At 46.1% G+C, this 16,690-nt stretch overlaps 1 protein-coding gene across 1 annotated transcript; it reads left to right on the top strand.

Moving 5' to 3' along the window:
* Nucleotides 1-1,931: 1,931 nt before the first annotated feature.
* Nucleotides 1,932-6,718, top strand: LOC100283143 (amino acid permease 1). Its single transcript, NM_001156045.2, has 3 exons — nucleotides 1,932-2,218; nucleotides 5,136-5,463; nucleotides 5,550-6,718. Exons 1-3 carry the CDS (start codon nucleotides 2,113-2,115, stop codon nucleotides 6,529-6,531), a joined length of 1,416 nt encoding a protein of 471 aa, NP_001149517.1. The 5' UTR covers nucleotides 1,932-2,112; the 3' UTR covers nucleotides 6,532-6,718.
* Nucleotides 6,719-16,690: the final 9,972 nt, after the last annotated feature.

The following is a 16,690-nucleotide window of genomic DNA, read 5'->3' as shown; positions in this document are numbered from 1 at the left end:
GATCCATGAAGTGGACAGTCAGCCAGCGCTCTTGTGGCGCACCGGACAGTGAGCAATACCTGTCCGGTGTGCACCGGACTATGCGGTGTGCAACCCAACAGTCTGAGCAGAGAGCCCGCAACCAAGGACTCTCGGGCGCTGTAGCACCGGACTATCTAGTATGCACCGGACAGTCTGGCCAACGGTCGGATCCAACGGTCGCCTGCTACAGACCTCAACGGTCGGCTAGCGTGGCCAGGGCACGGGTCATATCTGGTGTGCACCAGACTGTCCGATGCACCCGACGACAGAGGAGTCAACTTTCTGTCCAATAGCTATAATTGTGGGGGAGGTTATAAATATCCCACCAACCGACCATTTGAAGGTATGGGAGCCCAAGCAACATACCAATACATCTTGTAAACATTTTCAAGTGCTCAAACACCCAAGTGCTTAATAGAATCACTCGGTGATTAGCGTAGGTGCTTTGCAAAGTGCTTAGGTTAGTTAGACCGCTTATGCACTTGCTCTAGGTGAATCCTAGTTAGTTGAGTGAGTTTAGAAAAAACAGACAACCCTTCGTATTTTGCGCGAGCCGTTGTAATTGTACCGAGTGGGGCGAGAGTCTTGCGAGACCGTGACAACTGAGTTTGTGTCACGACCGCCACCATATACCAAAGGGAACGAGGCCCGCAGCGTTTCGGCCGGAAGCTCGATAGTGGAGATGGCAGGGAGCATCCAAGAGGAGCCGGAAGCGGAGCACCACTTGCGCGTGGAGAAGGCATGCGACTCTCTACGAAGTTACTCGACCAAGGTGCTTGGCCCTCACGTGGGCTACCCTTTTTGCGTAAGGGCACCAACGAGGATTAGTCGGGACCTTGCGTGTTTCCGGATACCTCGGTAAAAATATCAGCGTCATCCACGAGAGTTTGCATCTCTACTCTTGCTCTTTACCTTTTGCATTTATATTAAGTATTTATGTTTCAATCTCTCCTTTCTAGTTAGATTATTTAGGATTGAAACTTAGGCTTTGCGGTAGAGATAGCAACACTTAGACAAAACCTAGTTTGCATATTCTAGATTGATTAATTGCATAGGTTTTGTTCTAGGGATTTAATTGTGGTCTAGTTTAGAAAAATGTTTTTAGAAGTCCTACTTCATCCCCTCTTAGACGTCATTGTTTCCTATAGATGTGCGACATCTGCAGAGTGTAAACCTGATATATCAGTTATGCTCACGGTTAAGAGTGGATCGAGCCTGTCACATGATTAATATATGGAAGTAAATTTTGATATACTTAATTAAAAGATGAGTGTACTCACCCTTGATTTAATTATTGCTCAAATCAGAAACAAGTACCACTGGATGAGGATTATTATGACGAGTTCTAGGTTATCGTCTTCCAGTCAACTGTGTATGTAGAAAAGTCATCTTCGTTTAGTTTAGTTTATTTAGTTTAGTTTATTTAGTTATTTTATGTAAAGACATTTCGTTATGTAATAAAAAAATTGTATCATTGATTTTTTTTACACTAAATCATTATATGTATAAAACTTGATCCTGACATAAATATAAGATGCATATCAATTATCCTTAAATTTGGGTTTAGATCACGAAAATAACAGATTTATTTTTTGATGGCCTGACGTGAGCTATCGAAAATTATTGACCACCAAGAAATTCTCGATTTTCTATAATAAATAAGAGAAACATGAAAAAATCGTGCACAGAGTCTGGGAGATTTACGTATAGATCTGTTGAACAGTTAAACCGATATTCACGGTAACGAGACCCGATATTAAGTACACAAATACAACACGTATTTGATCTAGATTCTAATTGAGGTTAAAATCGGAATATCTGTTGGAAATTTGGTCTCCTCGTCCAACAGAATAACAACAACCTTCTCATTTTCCGTCTATATATAGCGCCATCGATTGGCTCCCCGGTCCCTATTCCCTCTCAAGTCTCGAGACCCACCACCGCACCCCGCGCTCGGCGGACTCTTTTGCTGCTGCACCTGCCATCGTCACGCACCGGTGTGTGGAGCGAAGCCAGCGAGCGAGAAGTAGCCACAGAGCGGCCTCAGAGAGACGTGCAGATCGAGAGAGAGACGAACAGAGAGAGCGATTCATGGTAGGTGCGATGCGCGGCGGAGCCATGGAGTTGGAGGACCGCCTGGCCACCCTTCCTCGCTTCCGCGGCGATCACGATGACGACGGCAAGGAAAGGAGGACAGGTACGTAGAAGCATCGATCGATCCCTCGCCGCAGATCTGAAAATAGCATGCATGCAATGATTTTTTTTCCTGCTTGCTATCGCTTCTTGTTCATTGTTTCGTACGTTGGGATGGACTGCGCGCGGCGGCCGTCTCGTCGTTCCGTGATTCGCCCTGGCCTCGCTCCAGATATTTGAAGGCGAAACCAAATATTTAGCCGACGACGAGAGAATTAAAATCCGGTGCCGCTCGTTCCTACTCCCTACCATCTATAGACAATCTCGATGAGCATGCACCTACCTACTGTTAACCCAGCATTTACTGTCCCTTAGCTTGTTGATGATCTGCACAACTAGAAGATTCTCCTCTAATTATTACACTCTAGCCGTGTGCATGCATGAGGTGGCTGCATGTATGCTGGGTCGCTGTGGCATGCATAGCTAGAGTATTACAGCTTGGATTTCTAAATCACTTTCTACCATACGTAATGGGTTTGTTTGCTTGACAGTCGTCCGCTCTATGTTTTTTTAGCTAAATAGATAAAGGTTTATATATAAACGCTTCAGGAAAAAAAATATAGAGAGAGAGTTACGAGGGCCCCTAGAAAATGCTTTAAAAACTCTAGCTTTTTTTAGAGCTGTCCTATGGTAGAATCTGCGAAGCTAACAGGTATACGTTTTCCTCTATTTATAAAGTGACAAAAGATGGAATACACTCACATTTATGAACACTGTGTCACTGTCCTTCGTTCTAGAGACTCCAATCAGAGCGTGCATTTATTAAAAAAAATTGGACATAAAATGTATTTCTTGGCATCTCGGCCTGTTGTAGAGGGCCTGGTTCAAAAAAAAAAAAATTGAACACTATTTTTTTCGAATTGTAATCTGGCCACCAGATTATATAATCTAATTTATTTTTAACTTGTACTTATAGTTCAAATAAGTTAGATTATAGTTATATAATATCTAGATTATAATTCTAAACAAACAGGCCCTATAATTTGTAGAATATTCATGCACCGAGATTCTTTTGTTAACGTATGAAAGGGAAATAATAACAGATAAACGCGTGCCGCCAGGCGCCAGCGCGTCACTGGCGCCCCCCTGCGTGCATGATAAAAAGAGCCAGCACAACATGTGCCCTGGTGATGTAATTTAAAGCAACTAAGCTACCAAAAATACAAGTGAATGGAATGGTAGCACGCTGTCGTTTACTGTTTTCGTTTCCACAATTCCACTTGCACCCATTCCAAATTCATATTTATATTCTTGGACGGGAAGAATTAATTAGTATTGTCGTTTTTTGTGAGGATTTAATTCCTTTCCACGCATAGTTATCATCACACTGCCAAATTTGCCACGCATATCCTTGTTACATCAGTTAATTAGATTGCAATAAGCAAAATCTTTCTCCTCAAGAAAACAATCCAATGTGCTCCTTTTAGATCAAGCAAGTATAATAACAGGCTATAAGTTAAGAAGGCTAAATGCTGAGTTATAGGAGAGAGGAGAAACGTCTTACTAACTTATAGCTGGTTTTGAAACATGAGAACCAAGAAAACTTGTGAGAGAGACAAGTGAGGCCAAACATTAATAACGAAGAGCTAACTATTATACCAGTCGGCTAAGAAGTTGGCTGCAAAGACCCTTGCAATAACCAGCAATCAGCTATATTATTAGACTTGCTCTCCGGTAATCTTGTCTTTTTTTTTCCCTCTAGCCTTGTACCCTGTGCTGTCAGGAGTACTTTAAGCCTTCTACTGCTTCGATAATGTTGTCTCCAATGTAGGAGTATTGTGTTTTTCCCATGTTAAGCTTTGGTCAAGTTTATTAAAAGAATACACCAACATCAACAAAAGAGTTTTGTTTCACTAAATTATCGTTCATGAAATATGTTTTGAAATTATATTTACTTGATTTACTGATGCTCAACAAACCCTACTAAGATTGAGCTTAGCAACTATTTTCTCAGCCTTAAATTATAAATCATCCTTTGACTCTCTAAGAGGTTAGAATAATTTATAATTTTAAAACAAGTGAAAGTATATATATAATCAAACATGGGCCCTAGCTACCACACATAGGACTATAGGAGTAGCCTCAAGGACCATGACACTGGCACGGCTTCCAGAGTTTGTTTATCTCGTGATTGAAGTAGGCTTGCTGCTGTATAGAAGCTAGACAGCTAGCAGAGAAGGCTGGTACGGTGTGGCAAGAAGCAGTGAAAAGAACGATGGATATGATGCAGAAGAGCTGCAGAGAGAGGCCGACGATCTCTTCTGAATTCCGAGCACTGAATGAATGCCGCCAAGTAACCTAGCTGCGGCGCTACGTACCCGTGCGTGGACTCGACCGTCGCCATCATGCATCTACCGCGCCCTAGCTAGCTAGCTTAGCCGCTGTCCATTGATGACCACCTCCGCGATGGTTTCCCGTAGCTTTCTCGCCGATTCTTGGCTATGGCTCTCTGCTGCTTTCTGCATGGCAACGCGCCGAAAGGGCCGGGATCGGAGCAGTGAGAAGGTTCCGTATGCCTTTCTGTACGTCGTCTGTCCTTTTGTGAGTTCTTTTGTCGTCGTCGTCGATTCTGATATCGTTCTGTTATGGTGATGCGGTTCGATGGATGCGTCGTCGTCGACGACGACGACTGTTTTGTTTCCATGCTGAATATTGAGTGCAGATGCATGGTACGCATTGAATTGAGCACCTAGTATATGCCCATCGTTCCATGCATGCATGCTTGCTGTTAATTTCGGAGTGGTTTGATGTGGATTTTAAATTAAATTCTATATATATTAAACCAATATAACCTATATATTTATAATATATGGATGGATTGTGGCGTGTAACATTTAAATAAGTCATCGTTATTAATGGACTTTGTTTACGCAACATTATATATTATATAACTGGATGTTCCTCAATCGTCATGCATGCAGGGACGGTATGGACGGCAACGGCGCACATCATCACGGCGGTGATCGGCTCCGGCGTGCTGTCGCTGGCGTGGGCGATGGCGCAGCTGGGGTGGGTGGCCGGGCCGTTGACCCTGGTGCTCTTCGCGGCGATCACCTTCTACACCTGCGGCCTCCTCGCAGACTGCTACCGCGTTGGCGACCCCGTGACGGGCAAGCGCAACTACACCTACACCGAGGCCGTCAAGAGCAACCTGGGCGGCTGGTACGTCTGGTTCTGCGGCTTCTGCCAGTACGTCAACATGTTCGGCACAGGCATCGGCTACACCATCACAGCCTCCATCAGTGCAGCGTGAGTCGTCGTCGTCTCTTTAACCATTGAAACTACTACAATGACACTGTTAGTTGACATGTGTGTATATATATGCATGCTTGCAGGGCCATCAACAAGTCCAACTGCTTCCACTGGCACGGCCACGATGCCGACTGCAGCCAGAACACCAGCGCCTACATCATCGGCTTCGGCGTGGTGCAGGTCATCTTCAGCCAGCTCCACAACTTCCACAAGCTGTGGTGGCTCTCCATCATCGCCGCCATCATGTCCTTCTCCTACTCCGCCATCGCCGTGGGCCTCTCCCTGGCGCAGATCGTCATGGGCCCCACGGGGAAGACCACCATGACCGGCACCCTGGTCGGGGTGGACGTGGACGCTGCGCAGAAGGTGTGGATGACGTTCCAGGCGCTGGGCAACGTGGCCTTCGCGTACTCGTACGCCATCATCCTCATCGAGATCCAGGACACGCTGCGCTCCCCGCCCGCCGAGAACAAGACCATGCGCCGCGCCACCATGATGGGCATCTCCACCACCACCGGCTTCTACATGTTGTGCGGCTGCCTCGGCTACGCCGCGTTCGGCAACGCCGCGTCGGGGAACATCCTCACCGGCTTCGGCTTCTACGAGCCCTTCTGGCTCGTCGACTTCGCCAACGCCTGCATCGTCGTGCACCTCGTCGGCGGCTTCCAGGTCTTCTGCCAGCCGCTGTTCGCGGCCGTCGAGGGCGCCGTGGCGGCGCGGTACCCCGGGTCGACGCGCGAGTACGGCGCCGCGGGCCTCAACGTCTTCCGCCTCGTGTGGCGCACGGCGTTCGTGGCTGTCATCACGCTGCTGGCCATCCTCATGCCCTTCTTCAACAGCATCCTGGGCATCCTCGGCAGCATCGCCTTCTGGCCGCTCACCGTCTTCTTCCCCGTCGAGATGTACATCCGGCAGCGGCAGGTGCGAAGGTTCAGCACCAAGTGGATAGCGCTGCAGAGCCTCAGCTTCGTCTGTTTCCTCGTCACCGCCGCCTCCTGCGCGGCCTCCGTGCAGGGCGTGGTCGACTCGCTCAAGACCTACGTGCCGTTCAAGACGAGGTCGTGAGCTCCTGCTGCTTAGTTATTATACATGTAGCATACATACTACTCGTGCCTCCTTTGTAGTGGCACCGAAACAAACTGAGCAAACTCAGCCAAATTAGTTATGCGGGAGTTTAATTTTGAACTACTAGTATGTTGCTGTCGAATGCAACAAAACTAATAACGTTTACAGTTTTTCTATTTGGCATCAACCTTGTCCAGCAATAATTGGCGTATGTTGTTTCAGAAAAGTCAAACTGCGCAGGTCTTGTAAACGGAGCAACTACGTTTATTTGGAATAGCTCCCTCTTCCATCGTTTTCAACCATGCTCTAATCTCCAAGATACTATCTAAAATAATTTAAAGCACATAGATTTTAACGAAAAATACCATCTAACAACCTCTTCAATTAGATATGCAAATATAGATACGACCCTCTATTCGGAATTTCTAGCCAAATAAGAACTAGGATAGCTATCTAGACTATATATGCACATGATACAGAAAAGCTGTTGGAGGCAAAAGATATAGAAAGTAATATTTAGTAAAATAGCTCTCTAAATAACGATTTAGAGAATATATTTTAGAAAATTTCTTGGAGATGCTCTAAAACATCACTAAGCTAAACATGATCCACAACATAAACAGGGACTATTTTCGGATGTTGCACCTAATTTCAGCAGCGAGGCAAAGGCCATCGAAAATAGGCATTATTTTTTGGCGGTCGTCCCTCGCTTCCAAAAATTAGTTAATTTTCGGCGGCAACCAATCAAGGTCTAGCCTATGCCACCGAAAATTGACCAATATAATTTTCGTGCGACTAAAAAGGCCGCACCGAAAATAAAAAAGGCTTATTAGAGCATCTCCAACAAAGAAGCTAAATAGCTAGTCCAGCTAAATTTTGGCTATTCAACCCCAAGTCGCCAAATAACTCTCCAACAGACTAAATATCTGACTCACCAAGATATCTGACTCTCCAAATTAGCTCTCTCACTAGTCAAACTTGGCTAGTCACCTAACTAGCTAAATTAGATAGATAATCTTTTGGAATGAGATGCTACATATAATATGTAATCTTTATGAAAAGACAAATAGAGAGTCAAATAGAGAGCAAAAAATGAAAATTCTTTTGGAGATGCTCTTAGGAATTGCAAAAAACCCAAAAAAAACAAAAAAAATGTTTTTTAATTGCAGAACGACCCCAAACCAATGCCATTGCCCTACCCATTTTCATCATTTTTGAATTGAAATCACGTGTTTTGTGGCCAATGAGATTCGAACTCGTAACATCTCTCTCAAGCACAATCACTTCTACCACGCTACCCCTGTATCATTGTGTCTATATTACGTTTTTTGCCTCACATATTATAACAAATTGAGAGTAAATTGATTATTGAGGCACAAAATGAATTCAAATGAAAGCGTTGTTAACTACAAATTTGCACAACTCTTTGAGACCTACAACTTTCTCTCTAAAGTTTTTTCATCCGAGATCGTTTACAAAATTTTGAATTGAAAACTTTAAATGTATTTTTATAAGATAAGATGATTTCAAATTTAAAACTTGTCAACTATAAAGTTAAATATTTTTTTGAAACCTACCACTTTTATTTTGGTGGTTTTTCATCGGAGGTCGTTTGGAAAATTCGAATTTGAATTCAAATATAGTTTTTCATGACCAAATGATTTCAACTCAAAAAGTTGTCAACTACAAAGTTTCATAACTTTTCAATACCTATAACTTTAATTTTGGTGATTTTTCCATCCAAAGTCGTTTGGGAAATTAAATTTTTTAATTTTTAAAATTTATACTTAGTTTTCGTTGATAAGATAACTTTAAATAAAAAGTTGCAACCTATAAAACTCTATAACTTCTCAAGATCTACAATGTTTTATTTTAGTTGTTTAGTCATTTGCTCATCCAACATGGTGGTTCTAACATTGTTCACAAATCTTATACATCTCTCTTGTAGTTTTATAAACTACAAGAGAGAGATATAAGTTTTGTGAAGAATTTTATTTTTACTTTGTCATATGAAGAAATGCCCAAAATAAAATTTGTACATCTTGATGAGTTAAAACCTTTTTCATTAAAATTAATGTAATGCCCAAAATTTGTATTAAAAATCATGATATAAATAAATTTTGGCAATACTAAAATGTTATTAGCCAAATATAAATCCTAAAACATTAGAATGGAATAATCCTCTCATGAACTATACAATTCGGGATACCTTCCACAATATATAAATAATTCTTAAAATGAAATATGTGTTACTTCTCTAAAAATAAGCAAAACAACATAGATTCATTTTTATTGATTTTAACCTTTAATTCGATCACACGTTCACAAATGATATTTTCCTAAAATGAATTATTCTTTATGGCATGATTATAGGCATTTACTTAAAGGCATGAAATAATAAGTAAAATAATAATAATAATGATACCTCTCTATGCATCCATTATGGATTCTAGGATTTATAAAACTTTCTCCAAGGGATTAAAAAATAAAGATGCCTATCAATATGGGTTCCTCACTATTAAAGTTATTCCCCCCCCTAAAGTTATGGGTTGGCAACACAAAATTATTATTAGACAAATGTAGAACCTAAAACTTTTGAAAACTAGAATTTGAAATATATAGAAAACAGGAATTAGAATAGGAAAGAGCTTCTTACCTGGGCCAAATCTCCCCTGGCCTCAGCCCATCCGGTTCCTTCCTCCCACCGCGGCCCAAAAAAACTACTTGTGGCCTGCCCCCTATCTGGTGCGTTCGCGCGCTTAAACCCTGCCTCTGTCGTGTGGACCTGCCCCGACATTCGCTCCCGCCACCACGCCCTTACTCTCTCTGTCTGGTGGCCCAGGGTCGTTAGGATCATCTTCCCAACAGACTTCACCGAGCTCCGGCCCGAGAATCTCGCCTCTACCTCAACCCCTTTCCCCCCGATTTCCTATCTCGGACTTTGCCGCTCGGCATATAAACGGTAGCCGCTACCCCCCTATGCCATCTTCATCCCGATAGAACACCCTGAACAGAGGGCTCGCGCGGGGGGAAAGCAATGTGGGATTGTCGCCGCCAACGCGGTCATCACAATTCACCGATGTTTGGTCGCGGGGCGTGGTCCGGTGATATTCGCGGATGCACGCGCATGGTGACCATGCCTTCTCCCTGCGGTTCCCGTGGCGGGACTACGAGGAATTTCTCATCGAAGCCCGCCACCGCCGTAGATCCGCTATCGACTGTGGTCGTGGTGAACAGCTACACGAATCACGGTATGAAGCTCACCATGCTGTACCTCATGGCCTCCTCCTCGTCTAGCACCTTGCGTGGTATAATTTTGAACCCTCGGGGCACGATTATGGCCTCTCCGGCAGGGCGCCACCGTGAGGAGTCACGACACTGCTGGTGTCCCGCGTCCAGAGATTGAAGACGAGCGCGGACCATCGATCTCGTAGCGCTCAGCCAAGATTAGATCGCAGAATACCGCTTTGGCGTGGGATCCGTGACCGTTGGATTATCCGTGGGCGGTTCTGATTTGATGACGGACATGTTAAATCTGCGCCATCGGTCCTTGATCCAAGGGCCCTGGCTGCACAACGGTTCGGGATCTAATCCGATCCGTGGATGCACGATCCAACAGCCCTGGTAACTGGGTACCCCCTTCGACCGTGATACTTTGCAAAAAAGCCCTCGAGATTTTAATAAAACAACCCGTCGTCCGTGTGGCCTTGGAGGAATAGAGTTTAGGGTCCTGGAATTTTGCGCAGAGCACCCTGAACTTTGTTAAAATAATGTCCGCAATCCAGAATCCTTGGGAAATATGATTCTAACAAGTTATAACTTAGGTTAAAATTTAATTAATATTTTCTTAAGGTTATATTTCTCACATGATGTATTAATTAACATAGGCATACTCCCCATAATTGATCACATAAATATCATAACTTTTCAACCGTAAATCTGATTTTAGTGATTCTCGCGCCCACGATCTCATAGCAACGCGTAGATTATTATTACTCAGTTTGTGCTTATGATTTATGTGATGTTAATTTTGCCTATACCATGTTTTTCTGTATTGCTACGTTTAGCAGTGAGGTCACGAGTCACCTGAAGAGCAAGTTGGTACCTGGAATCTCAAGTCCCAGGCAAGTTGTGCCCTTGATCACTTCTTTTTACCCAATCATGTTCTTATTAATCATAATGATCTGCATAGGTTAATTTTGATGATACCCAATAGGTCACCCTAGTTTGGCTATCTTTATACCTTGTTTACCACTGAATATTTGGGTAGTACTTGCTATTGCTTTATGTGGGAGATACACAATATTCATGATCATACTTTTATTATCAGTTGTGATTTATTGTTCATGATAAGATGATTATGTTAATTGGAACATGGAGCGACCACCCGGGAAAACAGTGCTACCACAACGGTGGTATGGGACGCCCTTGGCTGACTAATTAGGAAAGCTAGTGGAGGACTACCTTACCCAAAAGGGGAGGCAAGGGCAGTAGGGGAGTGGTCAGTGTAGGGAGGCCCTTGGGTTGATTTTGCTGCGATTGTCGGTGTTTGGAGCCTGACCGCACACCCGGGGGTTACCCCTCGTGGTGCTTTTGGGTAGGACGGTGCTATTGACTGTAACTCAATGGTTCGTGCGAGATGCTCGAGAGACGACATGTGATTTTCTACAGGTTCGGGCCGTGTTGAGATGCATAATACCCTACTTCCTGTTGTGGATCTTTATGTGGTAGGTTACAAGGGAAATCTTCTGTATGGAGAGAGACTAATGAGTTAAGTAGATGGTCGATGAAAATGATAGGGTACCCCCTAGGCCTTATATACTTGACCGTGGGGCACTACATGCGTGTATGATGACGATGTGTACCTAAACAATAGTGAACCGACTAAACTTATCTTCCTATAATCTTACCGACTTATCCCTAGTTTGCTCCGATATTCAAGGTCGCTGTTGTTGGGGCGAAGGTGAACACGCTACCCTTCGCTCGATGCCTTCGTCTCCTCATCACTCCGACGATGGTTACATCCACAGAACGCGTCCGAACAAGCCGAAGGTGTCGACTGGACGGAGACTGGCGCAGTCCCCTTCGTCCTCGCTGTTGCAAGATGAAGGCTTTGTTGAAGTCTACGGGTCTCACGTCGTCACCGCCCCAGGAGGCCCATGCGAGATTCGGCCCATGGTAACGGGCCTCGCGAGGATAAGCGTGTTACGGGCCATGTCTGTAATAGCCTTTATCGTAATGACTGTCTGTAATCTTCCCTCGTGGGAATATTCAGGGGATAAACCCGGTACTCGAGGGCATAAACATCTTTGACAAGGGACAGCGGCCACTCGAGTGCCTATAAATACCCCCGTACAGTGCCCTCACACGGAAAATTAACGAATCTTTTGCCATCCCTCGACAAACTTTGCAAATACTCTTTCCACTTTCCCATTGAATCAACTTGCCCAGGAGGACAAGTTCCAACATTTGGCGCCCACCGTTTGTGCTACAAAAAACAACCTGCGATGGCCCCCAAGCGAGCTAGTTCGAAGGCAGCCCCATCCATCGACGAAGCAGCGAAGGCAACGCTACTAGCGAAGAAAAAAGGCAAGGCCCTCGTGGACAACACCCCCAAGAGGCCTTCGAAGATGAAGCTGTCAGCAAAAGACAGCGCCAAGACCATCCCACCTCCAAAGTCACCCTACGCACTTGCAGCTCTGAAGGCGTACCGCAAGCACCACCACCAGGCTTCGCTCCACCAGAGGGCGAAGACGTAATAGAAGACGGAGAAGTCATAGGCATATCAGCCGAAGACCAGCTACAGCTGCGGGCCCTACGCATCAAGAACCACAACCTCCAAAAGCAGAAAGAAATCCTCAAGGCCAAGCGCCAACATGTCACCATGCAAGCCAAGGTGCGTCAGATGATACAAGATGAGGAGTAGAGAGCTCTGGAGCTAGAGCAAGATATCGCGCTCATGCAGGGCGAGGGCCAGTACAATCTGTAGCATGGACCGCTTGCACCGCTTGCACCGCTATCACCCCTCTAGCAGCGCGTCCAAGCCGGAGACCCATTCATACCACAGCGCGCCCCCTTCATTCCGCACGCCACAACTTTCCAAGGGATCAACTACCTCGATGAGCAAAGCCCCTTGGCTCCGCAACTCCAAGCATCGCCTTGGCCCACCAACTTCAGGGTGGCACCTACCCCAAATACAACGGCAGTGTCGACCCGGTACAATACATCATGAGCTACCAGGTTGCCGTTGCATCATCCGGAGGGGACGACGCCACAATGGCCAAATCCTTCATCATCGCGCTCTAAGGCTCGGCCTTCACATGGTACACCAGGTTACCGCCGCTGTCCATTGACTCCTGGAAAGGGCTCCGCGGCAAGTTCCTGCTCAACTTTCAAGGGTACCGACCTGATACCGACGCCCTGGCCGAGTTATCCCTCTGCAAGAAGCAAGAGAAGGAAACCCTTCACGAGTACTACAGAAAATTCCTGACGCTCAAGTCGCAACTGCCATCAGTTGATGACCACATCGCGATCCATTACGCCATTAGCGGTTTTTGGGCTGGCGTCCTGTATAGTCATTGCATCAGGGACCCACCCAAAAATCTACAGGAGCTATATCAGCTATTTGAGAAGTATGCCAAGTCTGAAGAGCTGCATCAACGCAAGGTTGAATCTCAGAGGAAGTCTAAGGACCCTCCGTAGTCCAGCAGAACCTGGACCAGGCCATCGCAGCCAGACTCCGGACGGGATAGCCGCAGTCACCAACGGGTGCACAACATAGCCAATCAGCATCCAGCCGGAGAGACTGCTCGTCACCAGGATTACCCCCCCCCCTAGGCCGTGGCAACGACACCATAGGGAGAGGCCGAGGACGGACGCAGCAGCCGCACATATTCTACTATCTGTTTCATGGCGAGGACTGCGCGCACCCAACAAGGGATTGTCCAGAAACCAAGGCTACCAGGGACAGAATGTCCAGAGCACAGCCAACCGACAACTAGAGGGTCGTCGCGCACACATACCACCACCAGCAACACTACAACGACCAAATCCAGCATCCACCCAACCACGCGTACCAGCACCATCAAGAAGTGCAGGTTCTACCACCACTGCCTCCGCATCACCCAAATCCACCACACCATAACCACCCCCCACAAGCACCCAAGCAGGAAGACTTCGCCGAACCACCATATCGCGGAGTCATCCACATGATCACCGGAGGGTCCAGCGTGGACTTCAAAACAAAGCGGCAGAAAAGGGACCACTACCGAAGTGTGAACCACGTTGCTCTCACTGGCCCAGTAGTGCAAACAAGGTGTCTCATGTACCACTCACCTTCGACGCCAGAGACGTTGATTTGCACAGCGCTCCTCATGTCGATGCCATGGTGATCAACTACAGTGTAGCAGGCTGGGACCTACAGAAAGTCCTGGTCGACAATGACAGTCAAGCTGATATGGTCTTCCTGCCCACCTTCGATCGCATGGGCATAAGCCACAGCTTACTCAAACCTTCGGACAACCCCCTATACGGCTTCGACGGCAAGGGCACTTTCCCCATCGGCAAGATAGAGCTACCCCTATCATTTGGTGTAGCACCCAATGCACGAAGTGAGCAGGTCACTTTTGATATCATCGACATGGTATACCCATACAACGCCATAATGGGCTAGGGCTCCATCAACAAGTTTGAGGCGGCCATTCACGGACTCTACCTCTACATGAAAATCCCAGGTCCGCAAGGCGTGATCACAGTTTATGGCAAACAGCAGACAGCGTGCAACATTGAGAAGGACTTCGTTCCAGGGCAACGGAACGTACACTGCCTCACGGCACAGTGCAAAGGTTTTGAAGAGACCCGCTCAGTCGCAGACGAAAAAGTCAAGGCGCAGCTCCAAAGCAACGACAGAACGAAGGAGGTACCCCTTGACCCGGCAACGCCTAAACAAACGGTCGTAATAAGCGAAGACCTAACCTCGCGAGATGAGGAAAAACTCATCTCTTGTCTCTACCAAAATAAGGACTTCTTTGCTTGGTCCGCCCTCGATTTGGTTAGGGTCAGCCGCACCATCATCGAGCACGGCCTAGGCATCGACCCTTCGGTGCACCCAAAAAAGCAACGATTGCGCAAAATGTCCGATGAGAAGACTGAAGCCGCCAAGGCCGAGGTGCACCGCCTATATTGGAAGCCAAATTCATCGAGCCAATCGCTTATCCTACATGGCTCGCCAACGTGGTCATGGTGCAAAAGAAGAGCGACAAGTGGCGCATGTGCATAGACTTCACTAGCCTCAATAAGGCTTGTCCCAAGGATTACTTCCCCCTGCCACGGATTGACAAAATAGTCGATAGCGCAGCAGGCTGCGAAGTCATGTCCCTCCTTGATTGCTTCTCCAGTTACCACCAGATTTTCATGAAAGAGGAGGACAAGGCCATCACAAGCTTTATCACACCCTTCGGCACGTACTACTTCGTCTGAATGCCAGAAGGACTAAAAAATGCCGGGTCAACCTTTTCTTGCCTCACCAAGAGGGTCCTCGAAAGTCAAGTAGGCCGAAACATTTTCACCTATGTAGACAACATCATCGTTGCAAGCAAAAACAAAGAGGATCACCTGGTCGACCTCGCAGAAACATTCGCTAATATTTGCGATGCACGACTTCGGCTCAACCCTGAGAAGTGTATCTTCGGAGTTCGGTAGGGGAAGATACTTGGTTACCTAGTGTCACACCGAGGGATCGAGGCCAACCCATCTAAGATCCAAGCGATCATTGTTGGGGGCCTTCGTCTGCTGAAGGTCCTCAAAAACATGACTAATAATGTTTCCCAAGTGTAATACACATACAGGCACCTTCAGACTTAGGATGAAGCTGTACACAATATGAGAAGCAGGGTCGGAATGAAAGGTGAACCAGCGCCGAAGCTGCGAGCAAGGGAGCTTCGGCTCAGTACCAGAAAAAGGAACCAACTTAAGGAGGAAAAGGCTATCTAGTCCCTGACAGATTGTTCTTAAGTCAATAGTAAACATGAAGGGCATAAATGTAATTTCACATAGGCTGCGTCCTGTGCCTATAAATAGATGAACAGTACCCCCGTACTGTTCACGTTGACTTGTACTCGCTCGTGCATCACGTTTGTACCTTTACCTTCTGTCAAGCCGAAGGTACAAATGTAAACCAATATTGTTTTTATTCATTCATGATTATATAATAAAAGATATATTGATGGTGTCATATAATTATCCATGTTATTTCTCATGTTTCATATGCTTCGTCTTTCATTGATATATGTTGTGATGATGAAGGTACGTCCTTCATGACCTTCGTCCGAAGATCGTTATATCCTTAAGGAAATAATGCTTCGAAGGACGAAGGGCATTAACCATTAATCTATTTTTTGTATTGCCTTGTTCTTAATTCATAGCATTTGAGAACAAGTCCCCAACATTGGCGCCCACCTCCAGTGTACTCACTTCCACAACCTTCGGCAAAGCATAGACCTTCGTCATGCCGCCGAAGAAGATAACAGCGCCAGGGGCTGCAATGCAGCAACTGGACACAAACCAGGAGACTCTCTCTCTCCGAGAGGCTCGGAGCCAAAAGAGAAAGGCCACCAGTCCAACATTCCAGGAGGAGGAGTTGGACCAGGAGATCAGGGACATGGAAATCATCCACCAACAGGTGCAAAGGAAAAAGGAGAAGATGGCTCGGCTGGTCGATCTTCAAAGGAAGATCGATGAAGCTACTGAGGAAGTGCGTCATCTTGCTCAAGATGATCAAGACCGAAGGCCCCAACACAGGGAGCTTCGTCAAGAGGGCTTATTCAACGAAGAAGGATGGTACGATGATTTTAATCATGATACCTTTACTTTTGATGATGCTTCTCCCTTGGCAGCAGAATTGCAGGCTATCCCATGGCCACAATCCTACAAGCCACCCCAGCTACCCATGTACGATGGGCACTCGAACCCAAAACAATTCTTGATGAGCTATGAGGCAACAATATCCTCATACGGAGCAATGCTGCTGTCATGGCAAAGTCCTTCGTCATGGCAGTGTGGAACGTAGCCCAGACATGGTATTCTTCCCTTCGGCCAGGGACAATCACATCGTGGCAGAAGCTCAAGGACATGCTAGTTACCAGTTTCCAAGGCTTTCAGA

This window comes from Zea mays, chromosome 9 (genome assembly GCF_902167145.1).
Source record: "Zea mays cultivar B73 chromosome 9, Zm-B73-REFERENCE-NAM-5.0, whole genome shotgun sequence".
In the NCBI taxonomy this organism is placed as follows: domain Eukaryota; kingdom Viridiplantae; phylum Streptophyta; class Magnoliopsida; order Poales; family Poaceae; genus Zea; species Zea mays.
This window is presented reverse-complemented; position numbering and strand designations above follow the sequence as displayed.

Excerpts from the sequence above, each read along its gene's own strand:
- LOC100283143 (NM_001156045.2), top strand. The coding sequence starts at position 2,113 with ATGGTAGGTGCGATGCGCGGCGGAGCCATGGAGTTGGAGGACCGCCTG. Across the intron at positions 2,219-5,135 it reads CGGCAAGGAAAGGAGGACAG|GGACGGTATGGACGGCAACG; the intron begins GTACGTAGAAGC and ends TCATGCATGCAG. Across the intron at positions 5,464-5,549 it reads ACAGCCTCCATCAGTGCAGC|GGCCATCAACAAGTCCAACT; the intron begins GTGAGTCGTCGT and ends GCATGCTTGCAG.